Source organism: Anticarsia gemmatalis, chromosome 19, assembly GCF_050436995.1.
Source record: "Anticarsia gemmatalis isolate Benzon Research Colony breed Stoneville strain chromosome 19, ilAntGemm2 primary, whole genome shotgun sequence".
Taxonomy (NCBI): domain Eukaryota; kingdom Metazoa; phylum Arthropoda; class Insecta; order Lepidoptera; family Erebidae; genus Anticarsia; species Anticarsia gemmatalis.
Window position 1 is genome coordinate 6,763,766 of NC_134763.1, and position 23,723 is coordinate 6,787,488.

Sequence of the window (23,723 nt, forward strand, 5' to 3'; positions counted from 1 at the left end):
ACTTAAAAAAGTGAAAGAAATTTTCATTATAATGAGGCTTATAATTAGTGCTACCCACATATCATCTTTATACAAACAGCATTGGCAGAAAATGAATTGTAATTAATGTAAAAATACTGAAATTATATACCTACGACTATATGCGTAGGGATGCAAGTATAATATTATAGAGTTACGACGAGTTACGACGATATGCGTAGACCAAAGTTGTCTTACCTTCTAGTTACGTCGGGTTACTACCTTATGCGTGGCTAGAAATTTACATACCGGAAAGATGCAACTTTTTACGACGTTAGTCGTGGCACTTAAACATATTAAAAAAAACATTTTTTTATTGTTTCAAATCAACTTTATTATTAATTCACAATTACCAACCGAAATTTGAGGGTAAGTCATAATACTTATTTAGTTTTAGACCTGAGTCATAATTTGAGGTAGATAAGTAACAGTTTAACATTGAATAACATAAACAGCCAAAGGAATCCTAAGTATTATTATATTATATCAGACTATAAATGACTCGTATCATGGTTATAAAAGATAAAAATATTTTTTGGACGACGACTTTAAGCTATTTTCCACTAACATGAAAATAACAGTTTAGCTTAAAATATAATCAGTCTTTAATTATTATTTAGTTTGGACTTATTTAATAATTATAATCAGTCAAAATTATGCCTTCAGCTTTATTTGCACTCAGTGCTTTACAATTAAAATTCAAAAAATGATTTTAATTATGTTAACGTTACCAGGGTATAGTTTTATATGATCTTCAAAAGATCGTTATAACCTCAAAAGATATGTTTACCAAATGCTGTAATGGCGTCTCGATCAAGCAGCACTCAGAGTTGGTTACATCTGCTCTAGCGGCTTAAGCTGTACAAAGGCTCAAGTGTTTGCTGTTGTAGACTTCAAGGTTTTGCAGTTGTGGCATAGGAGTGCTTTAATATAACTGTTTTGGTCGCATCCTAGCGTTTTACTTGTAATTTTAGGGGTCAGTCATGAATCTATACTATATACTATACTATATACTATATATAAATATATAAATATTATATTATATATTATTATATTATATAATATAATAATATTATAAAGCTGAAGAGTTTGTTTGTTTGTTTGTTTGTTTGTTTGAACGCGCTAATCTCAGGAACTCCTGGTCCGATTTGAAAAATTCTTTCAGTGTTAGATAGCCCATTTATCGAGGAAGGCTATAGGCTATATATATCATCACGCTACGACCAAAAGGAGCAGAGTAACAGTAAAAAAAGTTACAAAACGGCGAAAATTATGACTCATTCTCTCCTATGTGACGCAAGCGAAGTTGCGCGGGTCAGCTAGTATTAAAATAATTTGATAGTCAATTTATAGAATGATTCTTTGAAAACAGTTGACAGACTTAACCACCACTTCACCTACATATGTAAATATTAAATATAATAACTTTGAGCTCTATTATAAAGGTATATTACTTGGTTATAGATGTATAGTTACAAGAGCAATAGGTTATGCTATTAAAACGCTTTGGGTGCTTTAACATAATTCTGTAATCCCTGTGGCTGTAAAAATGTTTCGAATGATATCTTATACATTTATTTGCCGTACAGAAGCCATATGAATATCTGATATAAGGCTCAAGGCGCTATTAAAGACCTACGCAACTCTTTTATAGATGAGTAATACACTAGCACTGAAAAAATCTTTAATATAACCTAGGACATTACAAAAAGCTTAGTTACACTCTTGAGCGCTATAGAAGCAACGCATAACTCCGTTTAAACTTCTTTATCTCCTAAAGTACCCTTATGCATTTAACGGTGTTATAGAAGACTCCATTAACTCTATTATACTTCCCTAGGCTGTCTAGCGACGCATGTTACATACTCATATATCACTATAAGTCATCTGGTTCCTGCTAAACGGCTGTTATAGGATTTTTTAAATAGCTACCATACAACTTATAGAAAATTGTACAGCATTTGAACGACTCTTATGTAACTATCAGGCTGTATAACGACTGTATAAGCAGCTTGTGTGCTAGTTGGGTTGTATTACATCTTGAACTGAGCGAGTATTATACAAATCATTTAATGCCAATCGTACCACTTGAGAACTTTTCCTGGCATCATTACAATTCCTTGTTGACGATATCTCGACCATTGACTCGTACAAATTCCAATTATGACCGGATTCACCTTGGACAGGTCCAAAAAAATAATAATAACAATTCAATAACCACTACAGCAAATAAAAATGGTTCAAAATATTAAATTTATTCATAATTTTAGCAAATACATATAAAGGTTATATTGTTATTGTTTATGCAGTATAGAATCTATGGAACTTTTAAACTGTCAGTGTAACATGACAGCGATGATAAAATTTTAGACAGTTTCTCCTGATTTATTTTAAATGGAAATGTAATATTATTAAGTAGAAGTAAAGGCATTAAATGTTGTTTTTGTTATTTCATAAAACGCAATTCGTCTTTATTTCACCTGAGCAATTACTATTATTATTATTATAAAACAACATTTTCCGCAATAAAAATATGGAGAAGTTAAGATTTGATTTTTGTGTAAAAACATCAGCAGATGGAAAATCAAACATTGTTTGCATAACCTCAATAGGTACATCTGATGGCAAAACTTATGGCATACCGGCAGAATTACAACCTGCGAACTTACACAATCATATAACAAATACACCTAACTATGCCAAGATAAGGAAAACACTGAATAGAAGACATCAAACAAGGAAAATATGGATAACTTTAACTGATGACATATCAGCAGTATATTTGGATGAGGAAAAAAATATACAGTTCCATGATTTTTACCTCGAAGAGGTTACTGAAAACATAAATGATTCAAAATCATTAACTGAAAGCTCAAATAAAACATTGGAGAAATTACTAGAGACATTACTCGAAGAAAAGCAAAGAAAATCTGAAATTCAAAATTTGGGGAAAATTGCAAAAGACTTTGTGCTTGAAAAATTCACTGGAAGAAACGCAAACGCTCATCAATGGATTAAGGACTTCAACAAAGAATGTGACCGTTTCCATATTAATGAAGACAGGAAAAAAATTGAAATTTTAAAACAATTTTTAGAATATTCAAGTGTAAACTGGTACAGTTGTATGCTAATTAAAGGACTATGGGCGGAATCGTCCCCACCCATCAACAAAAATGAAATGTAGCTCAATTGATATATCTTGGCAAGACGATATTTTTATACTATGGCGACATTGCCCAAATGCATGGGGTTCTCATAGTATCTTACGTTTAAACAAATATCTCGTTAACGTATTATTGACGACTAATTCCAAAATACATGCTCATTTATTTATTAATTAGTGCACAGCGGCGGACGCCGCATGCACATAAAGATAGCTGGGTACAAAATAACCCCCTCCCCCCGCTCTCCAACCCACGATTTTAGATCTGATCAGATTTTAATCTGCCAGCGCATCTGTTAGACAGCATTATAATTGACGAGTAAAAATAATTATTGAAATATGAAATCAATAACATGTATTAACCATATAATGGAAATGATATAAGTATATACATATGAGTGCCTCTGTGGCGCGGTCGGTAGTATATGCGACTGCGGTGCGAGAGGTCTCGGGTTCGAATCCTGGGTCGGGCCAAACAGTCTTTTCTGAGATTTTCTGTTAAGAATTTCCTAGAGATTGCCCGGAGTTAGGAAGTTGAGGTCGAAGACCTCCGTGTCTCGGAGAGCACGTAAAGCCGTCGGTCCTGCGCCTGACCTCTCACTGGTCGTGTCGGTTATCCGTCCCACCAAACTATGAGAGTGATGGAATAGAGAGTGTACCTGTGTATTGTGCACACACTTGGACACTATAAACAAAGTCCGGCACAGATGGCCAGTTTCAATGAAACTGACCGCCGTAGCCGTATATCGGCTAGGAGGACATTATTATACATATGAGTTAGTACTGTAATATAACAATAATGTTAAAATAACTTACAAATGTAAAATAAAAATATACGTAATACGTATAAATTGTTTTTTTTTAAAATATATATTCCCACTGATTTATCAAAAACAAAGGATTTTAATTAAATAGGGGGCACTTTATGAACACGTTGGTATCAGTTCCATGTTTGTTGGTAGGTGGGGACGGAGCCCATACATTTTTGCCCATAGTCCTTTACAGTAGAATCAGAATGGAATACATGGGAAAAAAGCTTCTGTGAAACATTTGGAAACAAAGGTTGGTCACCAATCAGATATGCTCTTGGATTTAAATATCAAACGGGCTCATTGCTAGAATATGCATTGAAAAAAGAGAAGTTGTTATTAGAGGTTAGGAAGACGATTGATACAGGGACTCTTATAGACCTTATAGCTGCAGGCCTTCCTAATTACCTGAGTGACAAAATTGACAGAGAGACATTAGAACAAACTGAAGATCTTTATAATGAGATAGGAAAATTAGAACATCTTGCTATGAAGAACAAATATGAGAAAAAGAACTACACACACTCTGAAATAAAAACAAAAAAAAATGAAGAAAAGAAACCATGCCAAATTTGTATAAATGAGAAAAAAGGAAAACGTTTTCATCCTGAGGAAAATTGCTGGTTCAATGTGAAAAATCAAAAATATGTTGTGAAAAGTGTGAATAACTCTGAATTAGAAGTTGAACTTAATGAAGAGAATCAAAAAAACTAGAAGTATCACCATTAATAAAAGTAAAGTTATTATTAAATGACACTTTAAAAGTTACCGCAATTTATGATTCAGGTTCAAATGTATCATTAATTAATGCAAAGTTATTGAAAATACAAGAAAAAGAAGAAAACACATTTAATAAACAAACAGCAAACTTGAAAACTATTAATGGTGATAAGAAAACAAAAGGTATGGTGACATTAAAAATAAGAATATATGACATTGAAAGAGAAATGAATATTTTTGTGATAGATGATGGAAATTTTCACTATGATTTTCTCATTGGTTTGGATTGCATAAAAAAATTCAGATTAATGCAAGATGAAAAATTGAATATAATACAATGTAATCATTCAAACAAAGAGAATAAAAATCAAGATGAAAAGAATAACAAAAATAAATACTCTGAAACAAATATGTTGAATGTCAGAATTCCTGATGTACTAGGTGAAAAAAATGAACAAGATGTGATCCTAAGCTCTGAGGTATGGAAACAAGAAATTAATTGTTTAAACCAATGTGAAATAAACTTCAACGAACATATTGATTTAAAAGAATTTGAAATTTCAGTGAACCACCTAGATTTATCTAAACAAACTGAAATTGATAAATTAATAGAAAAATACAAACCAGTCTTCGCTAAGGATAAATACGACGTAGGTACAGTACGAGGTTATGAAGCTCACATAGACTTGACAGTAGATCAATATTGCTGTAAGCGCCCATATAGATGCACAGCTGATGATAGAAAAGAAATTGAGAATCAAATATCAAAACTATTGGAAAAAAAATTAATCGAGGAATCATATAGCCCTTTTGCAGCTCCAGTCACCTTAGCATACAAGAAAGAAGATGGGAAAAGATCAAGACTGTGTATTGATTTCCGAGAATTGAATAAAATTGTTGTCCCTCAGTCACAGCCGTTCCCATTGATTGAAGACTTGATGATAAAGACTGTGAACTGTGAATATTACTCCACTTTTGACATAAATTCAGCATTTTGGTCCATTCCACTGAGAATTCAAGATAGATATAAGTCAGCTTTTGTCACACAAGAAGGCCATTTTCAATGGACATGCCTTCCATTTGGTTTAAAGACGGCACCAGCTATTTTCCAAAGAATATTGAGAAATATAATAAGAAAATATAATCTCTCAGATTTTACAGTAAATTTCATAGATGATATCTTAGTTTTTTCTAAAAGTTTCGAAGACCACATAACGCATATATCAAAACTACTTGATGCAATATTAAAAGAAGGATTTAGACTGAAATTCTCGAAATGCACTTTTGCAAACAATCATGCCAAGTATTTAGGACACATAATAGGGAAAAATTCAGTTACACCTCTCAAAGATTATTTAACGGCTGTCAGAAACTTCCCCATTCCAGAAACAAAGAAAAATATTCGCCAGTTCCTGGGAAAAGTAAATTTTTATCATAAATTTATACCACACAATGCAATTATATTGGAACCACTACATAATCTGTTACGGAAAGATGTTACATTTATATGGACCAAAGAATGTCAAAAATCATTTGATAAAATAAAAGATTTACTATGCTCAAAACCAATTCTTAAAATATTAGACCCAGAACAGCCAATAAAAATATACACTGATGCCAGCATTCAAGGGGTTGGAGCTGTGTTAAAACAGGAAGATGAAAACGGAATAAATAAACCTGTAGCTTATTTCTCAAAAAAATTGACCCACACTCAAAAGAAAAAAAAGGCTATATATTTGGAATGCTTGGCAATTAAAGAAGCTCTAAAATATTGGCAACACTGGCTTATGAATAAAGATTTCATAGTATACACAGATCATAAACCATTAGAAAATCTTAATATTAAATCCAGAACTGATGAGGAATTGGGTGATTTGACATATTACTTATCGCAATACAATTTTAAGATAATATATAACCCAGGACAGTCAAATCAAGAAGCGGACTGCTTAAGTAGAAATCCAGTCTTAGAACCTAATGACAATACTGAAGATTTTTTGAAAGTTGTTAACTTAATAATTAACATACAAGATATAAAAAAAGACCAAGATACAAATTTAAATGTACAAGGCGAAAAAACAAAGTTTATACTGGAAAATAACATTTATTACAAAAAGAATAAAAGAACGAAAAAAATTGTACTATCAGAAGCATTTAGCAAAACACTAATTAAAAATGTCCACAATACTTATTGCCACATTGGGAGAACTCAAATGATAAATAAAATAACTCCTTTCTATACAGCAAAAAATATCATCACGAATATTAAGAAACTCTGTGAAGAATGTGATATTTGTATAAAAAACAAATCAAGAAGAAATCCAAAATTTGGTTTGATGTCCCATTTAGGACCAGCAACACGCCCTTTCGAAATTGTATCCATTGACACAATTGGAGGTTTTGGAGGATCAAGGTCTACAAAAAAATACTTACATCTCTTGGTTGATCATTTTACACGATATGCATACATTTTGACATCAAAGAATCAAAACTCCAGTGATTTCATCAAGTTGATAGAAAAAGTGACACAAAACAATAGTATAGACATGCTATTAACAGACCAATATCCTGGCATAAATTCCAAAGAATTTAAAGACTTCTTGAAGAAGAAAAACATAACAATGGTATTCACTGCTGTAGACGCACCATTTTCAAATGGTCTTAATGAAAGGCTAAACCAAACTTTAGTAAATAGGATACGGTGTAAAATAAATGAAGAAAACAAGAAAACAGCATGGACAACTATAGCACAAAAATGTGTAGAAAAATATAACGAAACAGAACATACAGTTACAAAGTTTACCCCAAAATATCTTCTGGAAGGAGAGAAAATTGATATTTTGCCACTGGAATTGAAATCAAGATGTACAGTAGAAGACCTTGAACAAGACAGAAAACTAGCATTTGAAAATTCAATAAAATCTCACAACTATAATAAAAAAATATACGAGCTAAAAAGAAAAGAATATGAGTTTAAAGAAGGTGATAGAGTATATGTAGAAAATAGGAACCGGCTAAATAGGAAGAAAATGGATGAGTTAAGGATTGGACCATATAAAATCCTAAGGAAGATTTCAAATTCAATCTATGAAGTTGATACTGGATATAAGAAGGCAGAGTCAAACTTCTACCATGTTACAAAGTTAACTCCAGTGATGAGTAGCTCTTGATCGAACAATCATTGTGATGTTGTTCTCTCCAAGGGTGGGAGATATAAAGGTTATATTGTTATTGTTTATGCAGTATAGAATCTATGGAACTTTTAAACTGTCAGTGTAACATGACAGCGATGATAAAATTTTAGACAGTTTCTCCTGATTTATTTTAAATGGAAATGTAATATTATTAAGTAGAAGTAAAGGCATTAAATGTTGTTTTTGTTATTTCATAAAACGCAATTCGTCTTTATTTCACCTGAGCAATTACTATTATTATTATTATATACATAATGTCATAGAGTCTTATTTAATATATAGTTCGATTCATAACGTCGTATGTTCTAGATACGACTATTGTTACTGAGATTTGGTTATTTCATAACGACGCATACAGACGTAAGTATTAGTTACGACCCCTAACTTTTAGAAATGAACAACGCATAACGTCGTAACTATAATGTTACGACGTTATGCGCGGGACTAGCTTAAAATTATAAATATCAAAAGAATTACTTAAACGTTAGAAAATATCTAATTTAACAACTTTTTATTGCGTTATCATTTAGAGTGTTTCATAATTAAACAATCAAATATCAACCAAAACTTACCGATTCGACGGGATTCATTGGAGGTTATGTTATTATTGTCATTAAGTGCTAATTTTAAAATTCTTGATGATCGTAGGTTGTTCATTTTGATTATATATAATAATAATAAATATTACAACATAAATCACATCAAAGTTCTTATTGTTTACTTATTTACTTAAATTACTTTATCGCACGCGCCGTCAGTGACATACGACGGCGGTAACTGACTGTGATTGGTCAGGCGCGAACCAATAGTGTAACGCATATCGTCGTACATCGAAATGCTACCGTATGCGCGGTAACTTTCAAAATATACGACCATATGCGTTAATGAAATTCGTTAATTAAAAGTAATTTTACTATTCTGATTTCAGGAATCTATTAAACTCATACCCGTCATTACGATAGTATAAAAATTGGATTTTCGATGAAAATAGTGTTCCGACCTTATGCGTGGTTGCTGTCGCAATGTTTGTTACATTTGAAACTCAACAGTTTAGTTTCTGCATTTAAACTTGAATAAACTCCGATTTTCTTCCGTGTCCACTACAATACTCATGGGAAAAAGCCAAGGTGTAATATTATGTAAAACTAATAGGCTATTTGATCACCATCTTCATCCATACTAATATTATAAATGCGAAAGTAACTCTATCTGTCTGTTCATCAATCACGACTAAACTTCTGAACCAATTTGCATAAAATTTGGTATGGAGATATTTTGATACCCGAGGAAAGACATAGGCTACTTTTTACCCTGGAAAAATTCAGGTGGCGGACGAAGTCGCGGGTAAAAGCTAGTATAAGATATACACGACAAGTAATAATATCTCTGTGAAGATCACGACTCATAATTGCGAAACATATTAGCATTTCTTTAGAGAATTAGCGTTCACTTCCGTAAAGTTATGCAATTGTTTGTTAATACGATCTACTTTACGATAAACTAATTAAAAATAACTGAAGCAATTAGTTGTAAATTACTAGCTATACCGCACGGCTTTGCTAGCACAATTTTGTTTCTTTCATCCACCAGAGTAGCATATAAAATTTCATTTCAGCCGCTTAGGGGTCAATTTCCTTAACCCACTGACCGCCATGGTCGTCTATACTCGACAAATCAGAAAGTGCTCACTCAGAAGGCTTTCGTCGGCAAATGTCGACAAAAATATAGCGTCGTGGCGGTCAAAGGGTTAAAAGAATTCTTGGCTGATTATGGTCTTAAACTACGTATCACGTATGCAACTGGCATGCCATCATAAAAAGTCGTGAAGGTGTTATACATTTTTTATCTGTTTCTATTCAGGGCATACAAGGGTCATCATATGACCGAGCCGAAATCCAAACTTATGTTGCCTTATGCGAACGTGTTGGCAGAATTCCAAACCAGACAGGCATTTTATTTCAACAACGATCACCCTATCTGACTTATTTCTATGCCCTTATTAAGCCACCCTAGTGTCTAAATAGTTCAAGCCGCTTGAATGCTTTTGACATGGTTTAAGGACTGTTTAATTAACAACAATCGGTACCAACATCCCCGGGACGCTCTGTTCAAATATCACTAAGTAGCTACCCATCCATTGGATGACCGCGCGAATGTTGCTTAACCCACAGCAACGCGCCCATAGCACTAGCTAAGAACGTCTGGTATAGGCTTCCATAGTATCAATAAAAAGTAATGTATTTTCAATTATTCTATTGCAGATTCTTACAGTGTAAGGTTTGCCCTTGACATCGTGGCATGTGTCTCAATATCGATTGTACTTAATAATACAGAGAGTAATTGCGTGCACTTAAGGGCGCAGTAATACGACTATTACTGCTATTAGCGGCATTGTCTCCAATGAAAATGTAATGTATTAGTGTCAAATATGACAGCTTGGGAACCATGAAAGGTCATGACAGTATAATTAATTTTACTAATTGAGACTGAATTTTGTACGCGAAAAATGAATAATTTAGAGGATTGTATAAAAGAATAGAACAAAACAGAACATAAACATTATTTTTTATTGCAATATCAAAAACATAGTAAAAAAATTGACAGGTCCAAAACACATCTCGCCATTTTCAAATGCAATTAGACAGAATTAGCAAAATTTTTGATACTGTAGCACGTGAAAATTTGCATCAAAACATCTGTCAAAATTAATTATTTTATATCACGCTAGAGGCGCTGTCAAATTGATACTATCAAGTTCTCGAAAGCAATTCGATATGTGGCTTCGAGCCAGTTTTGCTATTCGTAATCGATCTTTTGTTGACATTAAGACAAATACATTGATGTTTTGGGAGTGCGGCTGATTAGTCGATGAGTATCAAAAACATTTTTGCAGCATGAGAACATGACGTGAAGGTTTATAATAGCTAAATTCTGCTAGCTACTTTGTTCGCGTAAAAGGATTATCCTGTGTGCTTATCCACGCTAAAAACTATGAAAGTACCAAATTCCATCAAAATCCGTTTAGTTGTTTTTGCGTGAAAGAGCAACACACAAAAGATGTCAATCAACATTCCTGCTATAAGTCCAAGTGATCAAGGCAAATTCACCACTGATCACAAGAAAGATCATTGGTCCTATTCTGACATGCATAAACAAACGAAACTCCGCCAATTAAAAAAGGATAGCGCTATACAAATGCATAGTGCGCTCTCTTTCTCACGATAGAACGTGAATCGCTTTAGCAAAACGAAATACGGACCCAGTTCAGTAAGTATTTCAGTAATTTCAGGCATCTTTCCGCACATGGTTTTATTTCTTCAATATGCGAACATTTTTGCAGCTAAATATTTATTCATTAACTCTCTATGCGTGATTTCTTCAAATATACGGTGAATAACTTTCTCGATCCATTTTTTATTTCAAGTAATTTTTTATCTTAATCTCGTAGTTTAAATACAATATTTCTATACCTATAGAAGCAACGGCTTATAGTATTACCTATAGAAGCAACGGTTTATAGTATTATATAAGATTATAATGAAAATCGTGTTGCCAAAATAATCGGCTTGTCAAATGTACCGTAAAGTAATTTGGCAAGGTCTTCTAATTAAACGTGTATTTGGCATGTCAATCACTATGACAATTGTATTAAAAGAATCAAAATAAAAACTATATCATTCTGTATGTCTGTTTATTTTAAACATTTTTAGGGAGGAACAGATTTCTATGAAATCAGGAAGAGTGAGTGCTACATCCTTACATAGCATAAAATGTCGCTTTCCGATGTCTATGTATGCTTAGATCTTTAAAACTAATTTTGATGCGGTTTTTTTAATAGACAGAGTGATTCAAGTGTATAAAATTATAAAGGTATACTTTTAAATTACATTTTAAACCGGGCTAAGCCGGGGCGGGCCACTAGTTATTTATAAAAATGGCAAGACTGTACAAGCCGTAGTAGCAATGATATACAAAATTTTGGATAATATTTTTTCGCAGCATCTACGTTCTTTTTGAAGGTGTATTATTGTATATACGATTTCCGTTATCTCATATGCTATATTATATTGCGCCTGTGAATCAGGAAGTGTATAAAATGCCTCGTTTAAACAATAGCAGTTCATTTAGTTACATTGGACATAAGCGACCATTCACACGTCCGCGAGTTCAATTGTTTCTTTCAAACTTTAGTTGGGGAGGGGGGATGTTCACATGTATTCAGCCTATATGAAATTAACACCAGATTTAAATGGTGACGCTGTGTTGTGGATCGCTATGAGTAATCGTCTGGATATGCTCCTGTGTGGGTACTTAGAAACATTCAGGATTCCTTTTTTGTCAACTCTGATCAGACTAGGTTATTTTTCCCAATATTACGTTTTTTCGGTAACTGGGCTACAGAAACTTATATGACAGTGTGTCAACGAGCCTTATAAACTGATAATATAATTGAAATAGTATTTACCCGAAAACGGCAGTTAGTAGATATTTAAGCAATGGTATGACTCCTAAGGTTCCGCTTCTTAATCCACCAACGGACCAAAAGCAGTTCGGAATCTGAATGGTCCCGTCCAAAATTCCAGATTTATTTTTTTACGGGAGGGAAATATCCCTACCGATATTCATCTTTCCTGGGGTGAGGCAGGCCGGGTAATGTGGGGTGCACACTAAAAAACTGCCCCAAAAACCAACTATTTGATGCGTGAACTTTCAAAAATTCCAGACCTACTCCTAAATGTACACTACACATAAAAATAGCCTGCCAAACGACAAACTATGCTAGTTTTTTTCCAAGCATACCTGTAACTTCCAACACGAGACGTGTAGAACATACATAATACGTGTACTTACATCATTCCTCTCCACGACCATCGCTCGCACGCGTGAGTACAACGCGTCCTCGCGCATGCGCGCCGCGTCGCGAATCTCGCGCACCAAGTCGGTCAGGAAACCCGGCGCGTACTGCCCTGTCAGGTACACTGCAATTATACAGGTATTATTAAAGAAGGAAAATTCAGGTGTGTATGGTCGAAACCAGGTGGTTGCTTGATAAGATATGAACGAAGCAAACAAATGTTGAAGAGTCCGTGCGTGTTGCTCAAAACTGGTGGTCTTGTATGTTAAGTTGAATGAAGCAAAATAACTTCGTATCGTATCGTAGGATATCTGTGGAAAGAAAGCTGTGTTTTTCTATACCTATGACACTATTATATCCTATTTTAGAATATTACAGGATACATCCACCGAGAATAAAATTTTAGGCCTACCAGATTCTGAACAGTCATCATAATTGAAATGTCTGCTGGCTGGATTAGTCTGTAGACACTTTAATAACTTTAAGATAAGAAAATACTATACGTACTAATGATAACCATCATAGGAGTTGCTGATGGATATTTAATGCAAAAGAAGCAAGTAAAGTACTGCTACTGCAGCCTACTACTGACTTCACACGAAACAAACTAATAACCAGTCTGACTCAATTACAAATATATTATAGCCCCAGTTTTACGTTCTTGTTGATGGAGTTAGCGAACAAACAGGCCAAATTATTAATTTGTCTGCTTCATGTCATCGCTGTAATGATTTATACCTTTTCGATCCATTACAAATTTTTGCTCGCACGCAAACAATTCTTCTTCGTCAAACGTCAAAATACTGCGACAGTAAAAAGTGCTCTAGGAAATAACAAACGAACTTAGTCAATAGTGAAATCTAATATCAACTTTCCCCATACATTGTTCATGTTAATTCGAGTTCAACACGAAACACATTTGGAATAACAAATACATTTTCGTAATAAAATAACTAGGTAGGGAAATTCTTTGTCGATTGCTTTATAACTTTTGCCGCAAGGATGTAATCGTAGCTCATAAAAGAATTGTCAATGTCATTTTAGCACGCAATGTCTAGCGATGCGCGGAAAACCTGATAAAATTTTGTTAGTTTTGTTAATTAAGCAATATTATTAAGTACTTTATTAATATAAATAGTTCCTGATTACAATTAATACTTTCTAGCCAAGCCGATGTAGATGTATTTTTTTTCCAAAAGTTTTCTTGCGACTAAAAACATTGATGGATGACCGTATAGTATTCATTGTGCTAAGCACCTCTTTTTTAGATTACTATCAGTAGAATAATTTACTTTTCCATGTAACTGTTGACAATATCGGATATCTCCTAAAATAATGTATCTTCCTACTAAACAATTATTGGCTCACTTTCAACAAGAAAATCCGCTTCTTCGCACAGTATTTTATGAGAAAACTGGTTGCCTCCGCTTTCTAATACTGAATGAAAAACGTTATAACACCGGTGAACGATGAATACAGATACTCGTTAGGTTAATAGTGCTCGTAGACAAGCACTAATTACTATAAACGAGTCGGACTCTCGCAGGAAAGATTCCGTACCATTATAATAAAAAAATATAGGAAAAAAACATAACATATTGCAATGGGGAAACTAATTAATATTTTTTTTTTAATTCTTTGGTATAAATACATCATTTGTGAAAATTTCTGCTTCCTATCTATTAAGGTTTATGAGACATAGCCTGGTGACAGACGGACAGACAACGACAGCTTAGTAAATTTTTACATTTTACGTACGGAACGACAATAAATCAAACGGAATCATGCAGTTTCGTAGATAAAATACGAACAAAAATAAAGAGAGATAGCATTGAATTTAGCGGTATTTAAATCTTTTAATATACACCTAAAGCCTTGACAGTCAAATAAGGCATTAAACTTCATTAAAGTATCAAAATAGATTTACCATATCAGTGCCAACTATAAATTTTATTTTTGTCAAGTCAAATCAAGTTTGATAATGTTAATGCTCTTGTAAACGTAAAATGCTCACGAAATGGTTCGTGTTTTATTTCTTTATAGCAGAATACGATGACATGAGCGTACATCCATACTAATATTATAAATGCGAAAGTAACTCTGTCTGCCTGCTGCTCAATCACGCCTAAACTACTGAACCAATTTGCATGAAATTTGGTATGGAGATATTTTGATACCCGAGAAAGGACATAGGCTATATATCATCACGCTACGACCAAAAGGAGCAGAGTACCAGTAATTAATATTACAAAAACGGGGAAAAATTTCACCCATTCTCTCTTATTGGACGCAAGCGAAGTTGCGCGGGTCAGCTAGTTTACATATAATTCAATCGAATAAGCTATTTGTGTAGTGAAATTTCATTTTTACGACTATCGTCTGATCACTCGGTCTGGAGAATTTGAATTTACGATGTAGACGTTGGGAATGAATAAAACTTTTGTTATGTGGTTTCTAAGGCTTGCTCAACACATACCTAAACGGTATTGCCGCCCGGCTAACCCCCGGTTTGTGAGGTACATTTAGCGGCAGTTTATGTGTTCAATAGCTTTTTAAGTTTAAATAAAAATGACAGTTTGAATAGATAAACTACCGCTAAATGTGCCTCAGAAACCGGGCATAAGCCGATTTATGCCGAACCGAATACGTGTGTTAAGCCTAAGAAATAGAGGGACATAAAATCCTAAAGGTTAAGGGTATAAGTCGTTTGACGTAGTGCTGACAATAAGGTCGATGTAACGATATAATCGACCCCAATCGTTTGAGACCTAAAATATCAGGCATTTGTGTTCGTTATATTTTCTAGTTAAGTAGGTGAGCCTAAGTGCGTTCCAAATACATATGTCAGAGTTATTTATAGTTTATATGTTTCTATTATGTAGGACATACTTTTATAGTGAATACAAAATATCAGGTAGATACTTCTAAACTTGTATCTTCTAATATTAATCAGACGAGTACTATCGGAACCATGGAGCTAGGAAATTCAAGATTCTCTCAGAAATTGCCTGGGTTTACCACTCTGACATTTGATAAAGTATCCTAGGTCCAAGACATACCTAAGCATTCAAAATTAACTGAATTAACGAAACAAGAAAGAAAAAATCCTCCTCTAAAGGCCAGTATCAAAACGCCTCGACCAATCGCCAAGATCGCCGGTTCGAATATTAATCGCGAGTCTAGGCTTTAAAGTTATCAGAGCCTGACTTCAGTATTATATGGTAATATAGAAAATAGTGTTTTTACGCGATCGTTGATAAAATTATAATTAGTACACAAACACGTTGGAATTTCGTCCATTAGCTAGTAAAGACGAGTTAGTCAAGGAGGCTTGGGCAATATGAATATTTAATACGTACGTAGTTTATAAAATCACATTCTTTAACTTGTTTAAAAAACATTGACTTTTGAACTGTGACCTTTAGGTATTTTGGGATATTTTTTTAACAATCTTACTAGTTTTTTTGGATTGAATTCTATTAAAGGAAGGTTCATATCTGATGGAACATGGGTCGCGTATTATCGGTGGCGTAACGCCAGAACAGACAAATGTATAGAAAAACACTTGACCGTTCACACTCAATCGATGATGCGTCCTACGTATCTGCCGTCAGATGTGAACCGTCCCTAACACTGTAAGATCAAATTATTATTTTAGACCTCTTCTACTAATTATTGCGATTAGGCAGAAGGCTTTCTGTTTAATATACCACTTCGTATGGTCCTGTCATACGTAACATTAACTCTATTAAAAACTGTCTTCTATGAAGGAGGATTTAGGTGTTTAATACTGCCAACAATCCAAAGTTAGTGTTTGTCTCTATTAGATTGTTTTATATTTATTTAAGAAGACTTTACTTCTCATAACATCACAAGCCCATACTTGTACCGACCGAACTGAAAGAAAGTACGACCACGTAGTCTTAAGTTTCTATTCCTTCTCCGAAGAAGCATTTATTATTTAAATCCTTTAAGAATTACGATTCGACACCGTCTGTACGACAGATATACATACATACATCTGTTTTATATGTGGGAGGGGATCTCGTAAACAGCTTGTTCATAAATATCAAGTGTTCTGTATCATATCAGTAGCGTTATTGAGTATTGTTCTCATATCTATGCGGAGGTCAAGTTTCGGAAAACCCGCTTCATACCGGTGTTTACCACGTTTTGCGCACGCAGTAAGTTACTACGAAAAATATTATTTGAATAATAAAAATTCAAGATTTAACTCAACGAATTAAAATTAACAGAACGTGTTCAATAATTTCCAAAAAATACAGTTACTTTTCATTTGACTATGAAAAATATTTCTTGAATAAAAATACAACAGACTCTACGAATTAAGAAACAAGTATCTGACTCTACGAAATACAAAAACAGTCGTAATAGGCAGTTTAAAATAGGGAACAAATAAAAACATAATTTTTGTATGAAAAAATTCTTTAAACTTACGTTTAGGTTAGTACTAAAATATGAAACGCGCATAAACCATCTCAATATCCCAAACAGATACTGAAACCGTCAATACTAACTGTAGTTATCTAAACAGCTCCAACCGTATCCTAATACGTAACAGCAGTTTAACAGTAGCGATGCCGAGTCTATCTCAGGTCACGGAACGCACGCGATTTCGCCTGCATATTCCCAATGCTAAACGTTTGGATTCTACGGCCGCCTGATTAAAAAACATGAGACACTGATTGACGTTGACGGGGCAGATAAGACGATTTGAATTCAATGTTATCTGGTTTGACGGTAGACTATTTTGACTATGTTAGTTGTATAGGAAGGAATAGGTAATGATGGAACCACTGGATCGAAAAAAGGAACGAAAACAAATCACTTCCTGCTTCCTGGATTTCAAAAGAAGCTGTTTTTGCTGCGAACATTTCAGTAGCAAAATTTGGGTTTTTTCTTACAGCGACGTGTAATAAAGTTGTTCTATTTAGTCATAAGGTCAAGTAAGTCAAGTCTTTAGAATAACTTTTAAGTTTAGGACCGAATTTTTCGTAGTGAGACTTGATTCAGGGGAAACCCTAAAATAATTTCTCACATTTTGTCTGTTACTTATTTTAAAAATTCAAGAGACGCATTGTGTCGTAAGCACTGAAGCCATTCCTACGTATCCTACGTAAAAATTGAGCATTAATAGTTACTTAGAAAATTCATATTACCGCAAATATCGCAACAATGCAGTAAGGCTCTCTTAACCTGACAGAATGTGAGATACTCACAGAAATTCACATCCGGAACAGGGTAAGAATGCGAACACAAGCCATTTCCTTTGCTCCGTGAAAGGTAAGGACGGATTCCAAGCGTAGATTGTTGAAATTCCACTACCATGAAATGCAAAATGAAAACTATGTATAATTTTGAGAATTTTCCAGTATCAAGAAATGCATAATACCTTTATTGAGAACTAATTATTTACAGTAGAATTTTATACCTATTTAGAATTTAAGGAGCAAAATTAATGCAATGAAAAGAAACTTAGTTCATAATGAATTGTTTGGATTCTAGCAGCAAAATAGTTTAACTCCAGAAACCAAAAGGAAACTCTCTTTAATGCATTAAAAACTGAGTTTATACAAAAAAAAGCGTTCGTTTCGAAGAGGAAGAAAGACATTGCATAAACAAACATGCAAATGCTTTAAGTACAAGTGTACCAATTAATATTTTCGCTAATTGCGCACACGATGTGTCCCCGTTTTTACGTCAACAGATTGCCAAAAGACCAAATTGTCTGCAAGTACTCAGTTATTACAATTTTGGCCAAGTGACAATTGTTTTGTACTCGTACATTGTGCAAACGATCTTTACTTATCATTGAGATTATTAATATACGCTAGAATATATTAGCAGACATTAAAGTATCGTTTTAACCCAGGAAACTGGGTTGTAGAGGTCAGATAGGCAATCGCTCCATGTAAAGCACTGGTATTTAGATGCATTTGGTGAGACTGGAAGCCGACTCCAACATAGTTTGGAAGAAAGGCTAAGCGATTATGATTAGAGTATCTTTATATCTACATAATAATATATAAGAAGTTGTTTCGGGTCTTTGTTTCCGTTATTTGTAAGTCAAAAGTTGAAAAGTCCCCGCGACAAAAAATAAATTCTCCGTCCGGGAGTTGTTTAAACCAAAACAAAATCAATTATAATACAACTCTGTATTGAAAGAATATTCCTAGAATCGATTCAGTAGTTTCAGAGATAAAACTAGACAAACAAAGTTAGTCTATTTATAGCTAACATTGGTACAGATATCTGAGTTAATCTTAATTGACTTTCTAGAACTGAGTGAGTATAATAGTATAATACAATATCGGCTGTCTGCTTGTCTAGATCGTGGATGACCCAGCCAAAAAGATTCTATTATACCGATTATTTCAATTCTGTGGGCAATTTCTTTGTTCATTGACTTTACTTTTAAGAAAATCACTGGTAGCAGTTTTGCATTTGCGAAAAGATTTTTAGAATTCATAGTTTCAGTTAAAGACTTTACCTCAAAATGTACTGAAACCAATAATGCAAGTAGAAAATAAAGTTATGATTTTTTAAGGTGTATATTTTTTACTCTTTTGTGCAAGAAATACCGGATGGATTTTGAAGAAACACAAAGATAGTTAGAAAGACTAAATACAAAAGATAGTTCTTAACCCAAGAAACAGATTTGTGTTGACGAATACGAGTGAAAAAAAACAGAGATATCAAATAATTCGTTTATAAAACGGAACCGAAGCCGTGTAGGTCAGCAAGTGTAGAAATCAAACAATAGTTTTAACTAGGACATCAGTCACCTGTCGATATGTCAAAAGTCCCCTCGAAATACAATCCAGAGATTATAAAACGTATCACATTTCAATGTATTGTCTACACCTACATATAGCTATACTATACTAGCTGACTCGCGCAACTTCGCTTGCGTCACATAAGAGAGAATGGATCATAATTTTTGTAACGTTTTTCGTTGCTACTCCGCTCCTAATGGCCGTAGCGTGATGTTATATTCCTCGAGAAATGGTCTATTCAACACAAAAAGACTTTTTCAATTCGAACCAGTAGTTCCTGAGATTAGCGCGTTCAAACAAACAAACTCTTCAGCTTGATAATATTAGTACAATATATAACACTGTAACAGTAGTACTTTATTTTTGTAGATTAAATTTGTCAAGAGACCAAAGGTTATCGAACGAGAAAAATAATAAAATACAATGTTCTAGTGAATGGCTTGAAATTTGCTCAATAAATTAATCTGGTGATCCGAGACTGGCAAGTTCAATTATTGGCGGTGAATGCGTCATCACTTGCACTGATCGGTTAACGACCAGTGAACTGAAGCAAGGTGGCAGCTTAACGAAATATCAGTTGACCGGTTTCATGCTTCGAAAATTAAGACAACTTAAAGGATTTTAGGAAAAGCATTCAATATTATGTATACAACTATGCTAGAGACATACTTCGGACCGGAATTTAAGGAGATTGATGGTTCGTAGGGAATGCAATCCCGACTCGAGATCGTCAACTCGAGATCCCTCGCGATCAGAAATATCAATCCCGCGGGATCCCGAGATTTTCGGGATCCCGTCTAGTTAGTAAAAATAATACAATTCAAACGGCTTGTTTAATGTAATATGTGTGTGATAGTGTGGTGAATGCAATAAATAATTATTTGAAAGAAAATAAAAGCCTTTATTTTTCAATATTACTAACAACGTAACATAATTAACAGGTGTAATAACATGAACATAATCAAAAAAGTAGGTGTAGCTCCAGGAGATCAAAATAAAAAGTAATCACATGGCATTTTGAAAGTAGCCTCTTAAAATACAAAGTGTATCAATAATACGAGCTTCTAATCGGCATCTTAAGTCTATTGCAATGTAGCCAGCTGCTGAAAATGCCCTCTCCGACAATCCCGAACGGGATCTCGTCATATTATGCTTCGGGATTAATCCCGAAAAAATACACGGGATCTCGCGAGATCGGGATCCCGCGAGATCGGGATTGCATTCACTAATGGTTCGTTTAAAAAGTTTCAGTAACCACGATCCTCAGTAATGAGGGGCCGATTGAAGAGAGAGAGATAACTTGACACAGAAAAGACCATTTGTTTTGTATCGTATGGAATGTAATGTAATATGGAATAAGCATAGATAAATCCGAGTAGAAATATTTAATAGAGCAAGACATAATTTTAAATAAACAAGGTCCTTAAAAATATGCCCAGAAGATTTATTCACTGAATTTCACTGGATAATCCGATCGATAACATAGCGTTACAGGAAACGTAATACAAATATGTTATGTTATTCGTTTAAACCGTTTTTGTGTGAAACCATAGAACAAATCGTATTAGCCTACAATTGTGGGCTAGACATGGGCTCGGCTCGTAAATCGACGTATATGTACATATGACATTAATAAATACTTGGCATGTGTTAACTTATTTCACAATACATTTAACACACCGTTTATGGTTTCCTCGTTCATTTAAGGTAAATGCTAGATTTATATTTGATACATAATCTGCTGCAGTCAAATCAGAAACCAACTTGATTTAATTTTAAGTTACTCTTTCGTTCGACATGATTTCCAAAGGGAATCAAGAGTCAAATGCCGAATATACATTCAGACATTCCGGTCAAAAGGTATCTTGAGAGAAAAGTAATGATTGACTAGAAACTAGAAGACCAGTCTTAAAAATAGAACAAGTAATTAAAATAATGGATACTAGCCAGCACCTCGGTAATGAGATTCTGACAGAAGAACGATTTTGAGCAGCATCATCAGTCTTTGGCAATTTTCTATCGAATTCAGTCGATTATTAAGACCTCGCAGATTACGACAGGTTTCAATTTCAAAAGATAATGTCATGGTATAGACTGCAGAAGAACAACAGCTCATATAAAATGTGGAACAAATGCAGTTATAGTTGTAATAAAATTATTCCCAATCATCTGCCAACAAGGTCAGAGGAATGACGCGGTTTTATCAACGCGCAACGTCATACGAGTGCAAACATAGAGATTAATGAGCGAAGGAACAGATATGGGAGGATAAGTAGGCTATGTACGTTATCTCAAGATAATCTGTAGAACAGGTAACGAAATTTTGAAGATATCTGTCTTTGAGAGTAAGGTTTGGAGTTTTTCTGGAAGGAAATTGTAAGACGATTTGGGTGTTTTTTCGGAAAGTAAGTTCTCAGGCGATTTGTGAGTAATTCGGAGCTACAAAAAGAAAGTAAACGGGAAGAATATTACTATAAAATATCCCGCTATGACCAAAATCTGAAAGTTTTGTTAGGAGCACGGCTTAATGGAAAAGAACGCTGAATGGATTTTGATGATTTGCTAAAGGTTAATTCATCATAATACGCGAATTATGCGAGATATAATATCAGGGCAGTAAGCAAATATCACCTAATGCAGACTTATTAATACATTTCTATTAAACTAGGAAGATATTGTGTGAAATATTATGTCTTTGTACTATATAAAATAACATTGGACTACTTCGTACAGTTCGTACTGTATAAAATAAATAAACTGATCTCCTTCAAAACCGCGTATTATGATACAGTTATTCTAACTAACAGCATAAACAAACGAGCGATACTGTTAATGGGATACAAATTACAGACAAATCTAGGTCACGCAAGAGTGACTCCATGCATGTGGCATTATATGCATATTAGTGCAATATGAATGAATTGCCTTCTCAGAAGTAACAGGTTGTTAAACGTTGTGAATAAACAAATAGAAAACAAGGAAAAGGATAGTTTGTGGCGCCATGATGTGCCATCACTGTGTAGTGGAGAATGAAAGACCGAATTCCTTTATGATGAGGACATTTGTTTTGATTGCCAGAATGCATTTATATTTAGTCTAGACTCTAGACGTATTTTGGTGTGAGAAGCGTCATTTTAAGGGGTCACATTGTCACGCTAGGAGAACGAACACGAGCCCTTACATATACGAAAACACAGATTGTGAGAACATAGAGCGTAGAAAGACGATGATTCAACGTAAAAATAGTCGTAAGTGAATTATAAATATCCCTGCATTCTTCCATATTCAAATATATGCAGAGTATTCGAAAGTCACGTATTAACGACTGCAATGAACTAAGAGACTCAGCAGTTAAGGCGTATGTAGCAATTAGCATGTACCAAATATTGCAGTTAATCCAGTACACCCTCCCTTATACACTATGATTTTTACCTATTCCCTTTCTTCGCAGACGCATGGTTCGCTAATGTGGCTTTTAGATTAGACGTAAATAAAAAGAAAAAAAATATAGACTTACCATTATCATTAAGTGAGTGATTAGGCGTCGCTCCCATACTCGAGCCGGACCCCTTCAATATGGCGTTGTGTTGTCGTAAATTCTCCAGTTCCACTGTAAACAATAACAGTTATAATTGCCGTTGAAAGGAACATATCGGTGAATTACTGCACGCACTGTAATCACTAATTATAGCGAAAAAAATACAACTAACTGTTCTTGATACTTGGCATTTTGAGAATAAATTATGGCTTTGGACTTGTGTGTTGAAATGTAAACTGAGTAATAGAAGAGCATGTTAGAACTGGTGGTTCGATATCTTTGCAAAAAACACGATTTTCATACTGTTTGTAAAGGTGGTTGAGCCAACCAAAAATATCATTCTTGTAACAACAGCATCATTGTTACAAGAATGATCTTTTTGGTTCTTGGTTTGGTTTTTGGAGAAGAAAAAAAAGTGCTTATGATTGCAATAGAAATATTGATCTAACATAATCCCAGCTTTATAACCTGCCTAGAATAGAACATTGGTAAGGTTAATTTAAGGCCTCTATGAATATGTTTGAACAAAAAATATATAAACCATGCAAAGTGGCCTATGATAAATTTATAAAATGATACCTAAATATTTTCAGCAATAACTACCTTGGTTCTAGTGACTTGTCTAGTTC

The 23,723-nt window shown here is 34.0% G+C and overlaps 1 protein-coding gene across 4 annotated transcripts in view; it reads right to left on the reverse strand.

The window, feature by feature from the left end:
- LOC142980927 (uncharacterized) overlaps nt 1–23,723 on the reverse strand; it is a 130,150-nt gene that overhangs the window by 104,540 nt on the left and 1,887 nt on the right. For all 4 annotated transcript variants that reach the window (XM_076126538.1, XM_076126540.1, XM_076126537.1 and 1 more), the window contains exons 2-3: nt 23,074–23,166; nt 12,756–12,883 (exon numbers count right to left, since the gene is read on the reverse strand). In XM_076126538.1, the coding sequence (XP_075982653.1) occupies nt 12,756–12,883; nt 23,074–23,166 (221 nt within the window). The remainder of the gene's footprint in view (nt 1–12,755; nt 12,884–23,073; nt 23,167–23,723) is intronic.